The 6,335-nt window shown below is 42.1% G+C and overlaps 3 protein-coding genes across 3 annotated transcripts in view; 1 reads left to right on the forward strand and 2 right to left on the reverse strand.

Annotated features, from left to right (window-relative positions):
- Positions 1–2,838, reverse strand: part of LOC104385215 (carbohydrate sulfotransferase 6-like) — an 11,399-nt gene extending 8,561 nt beyond the window's left edge. The window contains exon 1 of the mRNA XM_009993640.1: positions 2,784–2,838. The gene's annotated coding sequence lies outside the window, so the exon portion shown is untranslated. The remainder of the gene's footprint in view (positions 1–2,783) is intronic.
- Positions 2,839–2,865: 27 nt separating this feature from the next.
- Positions 2,866–6,271, reverse strand: TMEM231 (transmembrane protein 231). Its single transcript, XM_009993650.1, has 6 exons — positions 6,182–6,271; positions 5,862–5,990; positions 4,473–4,616; positions 4,125–4,206; positions 3,891–3,992; positions 2,866–3,059 (listed from the first exon to the last, which is right to left on the reverse strand). Exons 1-6 carry the CDS (start codon positions 6,269–6,271, stop codon positions 2,866–2,868), a joined length of 741 nt encoding a protein of 246 aa, XP_009991952.1.
- GABARAPL2 (GABA(A) receptor-associated protein-like 2) overlaps positions 6,270–6,335 on the forward strand; it is a 6,589-nt gene continuing 6,523 nt past the window's right edge. Inside the window, exon 1 of the mRNA XM_009993651.1 lies at positions 6,270–6,308. Coding sequence (XP_009991953.1) covers positions 6,270–6,308 — 39 coding nt within the window. The remainder of the gene's footprint in view (positions 6,309–6,335) is intronic.

Here is a 6,335-nt window from a genome sequence, read left to right on the forward strand (position 1 = left end):
GAGGGAGGAGCCCGGGAAGGAGCCAACCCGCCCCGCCCGGGGAGCATCCCCGCGCAGAGCCGCCCGCCCGGGGGTCCCGCTGCCTCTCCCAGCGCCCGGCGCCGTCCCACGGGCCCTCCCTCGTCCCAGGGGTCCCCGCCGTCCCACGGACCCTCCTTCCTTCGCCCCACGCCCCAGCCGCCCCCTCCTCCCGCTCCGGCCCCGCAGGGCCCGGCCCCGCTGCCTCCCGCCTGCCCCGAGCGAGAGCCTAAAGGTTCTTCCTACACACAGGCTGCTTGAGAAAGAGGGACAGATGTGATTTCTTTCATGCATTTCTTTTCAGCCCTTAAGAAACTCCTGAAGCACGGCTCTTACGCACCCACCTTCCCACTTTTACTTAAAGATAGGACTTTCAATCACCCACTTGAAGAGCCACTTACAGAAATCTAATGAATCCTGACATACCTCTGTGCCCTTCCTCAATTAAGTGTTTAGACTGCTCCCTGGCACATGTACACAGACCTGTGCACCAGCACTGTGGTGGATTGCAGGGCTACTTCTATTTGCCTCTTCATTTTCTGTTGCGTAGCAACCTATAAAGAAAGAGTGCTCACAGACAGCCTTCCAAGGCTCTTCCCTCCTGAAGCTCCTTTAATGCTAGTTACATTAGATTCTTGGGCGTATTTTTCTTTGTACTTCAGTTTGTTGCTACAGCTGTAAAATCTTACCTACCTTTTTTCTATTGCTTAGTTACTTACAGAAGTAGGATGCCTCTCCGAGCTTGAGAAAGGAATCAGAACTATGAACTAAGAACTACAGTCTGTAAAAGAGTGATCCAGAAAGTTTACCACAGCAGAGGTAACACAAACAGGGTTTTTCCTCCCTGCTGTAGTCACACCTGCCTTTACTGGTCCTTTTATGCTGCATTCACTGCTTGGTCCTAGCCCTGAAACAGACCTGTTTCAAAAGAAATAGAGGGATTGTGTCACATCCTACAAACTACCAACAGTTAATTCATTTTAATTTCCTTCTTTTAACTTATATAGCTTAACTTACTGTAGAGGATTTTTTTCCAGCTTTCTCCTTCTAGAGGAAAATAGAACATAGGGATATTTTTCTCTGTACTTCCTGAACCAGACCTAGTCACCATTTCTTATCTCACATGCATTCACTGAACTGTTGCTCTGAGCAGTGTCATTTGTCATAACTTAATGTGGAAGGATACAATAGGAGAGAAAAGTGAGAGATGGATAATGGACTCTCCCAGTATTATTGTTTTCTGGCATTATCCTCTTTCACATTCCAGTTGCTACCTCCAACAGGCTTCTGTTCAGCATTCCATTTTTGTGGGTGTACAAGAGCTCAAACCCTTAAAATGGCATTCTGTGGTCTCTGCAGAGATTGCTGCTCCTTGCTTATGCCCACCCTAAATGCTTGTGCAGACACATAGCAAATTCATTCAGGAAACTCGTCTGAAAAACTGAGCACATTTGGTAAAGATTACCTTCACCATAATCAACTCCTTGAATGAACTCATGCAGAAGTACACAAGTTTCACAAGCACAAAAGTGTGGTGAATAACCAAGACATAGCTCACCACGTCAATGTTTCACTTGCATTGAAGAATAGGCTGGAGACCATTCATCACGTAAGAGCTGGGAGAAAGGCCTGGGTCAGGACTACAGAGTTTAAAACAGACTTAAACAGAAGTTCAAAAACAAGGTAGCTGTTTTGAGAAGGAGAAAAGAAAAAGGAATAGGCAGGTCTCCAAACTGCCAGGATGTTGAATTCTAGAGGACAAAGGCCAAAAACAGGGTACTGCTGCACAAGCTGCTCTTTCATAGCTGCACCGTGTTTTAAGAGTTCAAGAGAACCAAAGACACTCGGTTTTGTTAACTAGCATCTAGAATTGTTTCAGACTGTCTCCTGCCATTAACACAGCCTTGCTAGAATTAAATCACAACTACAAAACTGGAAACAACTGAAATATTGTTGTTTTCCCTTTTAAGTTTGGTTGGCATATAAAGTAAGCCCAGGAAAATAACATAAAATTAAACAATCCTCCCTACCATCACCAGCCCCATCAAGAGTCAGAGACACAGTGCTTCAGTACTCATCAAGTTGATTTATTTTTTATCTGTTCTAGGTTATCACTTACATTCTGAAAATAATATTCACTTGCTTTGAAACCCTGAAGCTTCTCTTGGGATTTTTTGTTAGTTTTCTTTAAATAAATGTCAGGCTTCTCTGTTTTACTATTCCCAATTCACACTTAATGGTCTAGTGGTACAGTGATAATGCCAATAGTAAGTGACTAGGCAAACCTTGCAGGCACTATTGCCCACAACCCAGTTGCTCACATCAACCTTGAATTTACACATTATCCATTTTAATAACTAAAATCTGAGAGCATGTATAGCTCTGTGTGGGTCTGACTTTAACTCTTCCATGCATTTTTTCCCATTCCTTATATTTTCCCTTTTGAAATGCACGTAAATGCATGTAAAAATAGCTCTTGACAGAACTCAAACTCAATAGTGAATTATTTTACAAGACAGTAAAAATGGCTTATGTCGTTACCATTAACACATTATTTTCAGACTTCAAGGTTTAGCAAAACTAAGACCATGCAAAAGTAGCCATATTGCTTTCTGCTGGTTTTTGAAGTGTGTTCCAGTTGCAGAAAAAACAAAACTAGGTGGTTCTTTAACTGTGAAAAAAATTAAAATGTTCAGTCCCAAAGCAGTGCTCCCAGAGAAACAGGTGAGTGAACACGTATTTTCAAAAGGAAGCACAAACAGAACCTACTTACTTCCGAAGTAAAAAGAATAAAATCTGGTATCTATTTTTGAACTGCATTTCTTTAAAGTGTTTTCAGGCATTTCTTCAGGACTGGTGCTGCTTGTAGGACAGTACTGGAGACACTGGCAGAACTGGTGATATTGGAGTTGTTGTCAACACCTGATTCTGGAACATGAACATTTTAATCCTACCGAACACCCAAAGAAAGATAAGGAGAATGCTGACATACTGGATCCAGGCAAATTTAATCATTTCCCAAAATCCTGGCTGATATTTAAACAAAGTCAAGGAGTGTTAATGAAGAAGCTTCTGATACTGCCACTGCAGTAACTAAACAAACTCAAAAGGCACAAACTCATTAGACCTCAGTTTGTGTAGTAAATGCAAAGTCTTTGAGGCATGGAAACCCCTAAAAGCTTTTTACTGTAGCATGTTACAAAAGCTGCAGAGAATGTCTATCCTAGAAGCATTTAAGTGAGTTCTGTGGAAAGTGCCTACTTTGTCCCTGGCTCACCAGAAGGTAATTATTGGTATTACTCAGACAGGTGAACAAACCACAAAAAGAAATGTGCTTCATACAGATCCTTTTAAAAACAAGCTTGTTCTTGCCTAAGAAAACAAGTAAAAATCCCAATTAATTAATTATTATTTTCTACTTGTTTGGCACATCCACTGCAGGGATTATTATTTTTTTATCTTACATACAGATTTCTAATTATTTGTTTTAGGCAACAGAACATAGTACCATGCTTTGTTAGTGGCAATAACAGATTGGGACAGCAGGTGCTGTAGGAGGGAAGACAGACTTGCCAAAGATATTCACTGTGAATGGCCAAGGAACTGCCTTGAAGGCCAGTTTAGTAAGGCTGAAAAGCAACCCAGCTTCCCAGTAGAGAAAGGCAAAAAGTGGTTATGCAAAGAGAACCATCTGGAGGAACAAGCAAACAGGTATTCAGTTAACTGCAGAACTACAACATTTGCTTAGCTAACAAATAAGAAGTTTAGCAACAAGTCCAGAATAAAACAGGTTTCATTTGGCCTGTATCTGAAGGCCCAAATAATGCAACTCAGTTACATTACAATTTATGTGGTTTTCAAAGGATATAAGATGACTTCTAGTGGGTAATGAATAGTGGCATTAATGATAAATGGTGTATCTGCTGCTCTTCCAGTCATCCAAACAGGGTTGGGATCTGAAAAGACCGTTGTCACTACAATGAGGAAAGGAAACATCCAGGTTAAGGGGCATTTCAGTCTTAACACAGAACTCAAATCCTCACAGAACAGCTGCCAGTATGCAAATGCTGCTGTCCTGTAACTTGCAGGCATATGCCCTGGCTTACCATTTCTATCCCAATATGCTGCAATGATGTTTGTTAGATCATAGTCACCAGCAAAGGGACTTGAACCATTGACCACAGACACCTGTTGCAACAAGGAGATACTTGCTTTATTTGCCCACTCTTCAAGAAAGTAATTCTACTCAGTTTCTTACACAAAGTAACCATGTCCCTCCAGGAATGCACATAAGCATCAGACCGAGCATCCTGGCAGAATAACCCCTTCCAAAGTTCTAGGGGGAAAAAAAAAAAATTTCCTCACATTGTATCTGTTATCCAGTCCACAATGGTTAAGTAATTGCCTCTGGTGCCCCTTACAAATCTAGGGGGAAAAAAAAAAAATTTCCTCACATTGTATCTGTTATCCAGTCCACAATGGTTAAGTAATTGCCTCTGGTGCAGTTTCAGATCTCCATTCATATACAGCTGAGACCCTGGCACAGGAGAAAAAAACTGGAGAAAAGCCATGCTCTGCATCACAAGTGTTGACATTCTCTGAAATAGTGAATATGAGAACAGAGAATTTAGGAGTAGGGCACTGAGGGAAACAACATACTTCTCTTTTTTGTATCTACAGATTTTCTGCATGAATTTGATCATTTTTCTGACTCCCCAGGTTCAGATTGTCACATTTAGTCTAAACAAGGGAACACCAAATAAACTTTTTTTAAGTGAACTACTTTAGTTGTTAGTTAGCTAATATTATATACCAAAGTTCCATAGCAAATTCAGTGAGGTCCAACAGTCAGTGGCTAATGACAGGAAGATCTGACTTGTTGTAACATGAAAAAAGCAGGAAGATGACTAAACACATTCATTGAAGACATACTTCAAATCACTCAGCAGCCAAAGACAGCTAAGGACTCCTGCTCTGTGGTAAGGACCAAACAAGGAAGTTCCTTAGCCCTTATCAGCCTCTCAGAAGGAAAATTTTCACATTTAGTGTAAAACAAGGGTGGTGTGAGCATCAGCTCTCTGTGATACTAATCACTGATTTAATACTTAAGCACTATCAGACCTTTACCCTGGGCCTAATAATGCTAAGCTGGTCCATCCACAATCAGCAAGTCTCTTGGATAAACCAAGCCTCATCTCCCTAGTAAAAAAACTTCTCTGTGGGGCTGCACCCAATGCAGCTCTACACTTCTGCTCCTTTCAGATGCACCCGTGGGTTCCCTGTGCACAAGTGTTTGACTCACTGCTTTAGGTATTAATTACACAGCACCTGAGATACAGCAGCAATTCCTGTCTCCCAATAACATCTTCTTCGCCTTCTCAGTTACCAGATATGCAGGACCCTGGCAGATGATTACCATTAGCTATGGAGTTTCAGGCTGCAGCAACAGCCTGCCACTCCACCTCAGGAAACTGACTGGTTACATCCAGATACAGCAGTAAGACTGCACATCCTTCTGTTTACTGCAAGACACTCCATTCTTTCCTGATGCTACCTGATATCCACTGCTGTGGGTCTCTGTCCTCTGTGCTGTACTATAGCCCAAGAGATTAAAAAAAAAAAAAAAAAAGAAATAACACCCACCTAACTAAACATATCAGAACATGCAGAGCTCCACTAGGAATGACCCAGCAGAGGAGGAAAAAATTAAATATTTGTTAGTAAAATAAATCTTTTAGCTAGGAATTTCAGTTGTGGAAAGGTTCTTTCATCCTTGGCACAAAGACTGCTGGAACATTACATAGAGTCTGTATGTCACAAAAAATAGAACTAAAAATGCTCACATAAAGCTGGTAAGAAAAGAGCAGAATCAGCTGAACACCAACAACGTGCTCTGTGGGCTGCAGTGGCAGCTCCAGCTTAAAATGCAACAGATCCATTTTGCCATCTTGATTTTTGTCTTCTTCTCTGGTCTAAAAGAAGCAGCAAGATACTTTAAGATGGGAAGTTCTGTTAAAAAGAAAACGAAAAAAAAGGTAAAACGGCAGGGGATCTGCACAGCTGCTGCAAGCACATACTAAGGAAGCAAATAAACTGCATAGTTAGAAGAGCAATTAAAAAATGCTCGACTTTATCGACACAGGCCTGCAGTTCTGTCTGCTACACAACGCCCGGTATTGCACATCCCCCGCCCCGGGAGGGAAAGCTCATCAGACTCTTCAGGGTCTCCCGGTCCCTGTGCCATTCCCGCCATGCCCTGCAAGCACAGGGCAGCCCTGGCGCGGGACCCAGTCAGGCCGGGCCTTTTGCCCCCGGCC

The sequence above is a fragment of the Chaetura pelagica genome, unplaced genomic scaffold, assembly GCF_000747805.2.
Source record: "Chaetura pelagica isolate M959 unplaced genomic scaffold, ChaPel_1.0 scaffold703, whole genome shotgun sequence".
Taxonomy (NCBI): Eukaryota; Metazoa; Chordata; class Aves; order Apodiformes; family Apodidae; genus Chaetura; species Chaetura pelagica.

What these genes read in the sequence shown, in the direction of transcription:
- TMEM231 (XM_009993650.1), bottom strand. Translation starts at nt 6,271, where the DNA reads ATGGCGGGAATGGCACAGGGACCGGGAGACCCTGAAGAGTCTGATGAG. An exon ending in TGTGCAATACCGGGCGTTGT is followed by an intron (nt 5,991 to 6,181) that starts GTAGCAGACAGA and finishes TGCTTCTTTTAG; the next exon opens with ACCAGAGAAGAAGACAAAAA. An exon ending in AGCATATTGGGATAGAAATG is followed by an intron (nt 3,993 to 4,124) that starts GTAAGCCAGGGC and finishes TCCTCATTGTAG; the next exon opens with TGACAACGGTCTTTTCAGAT.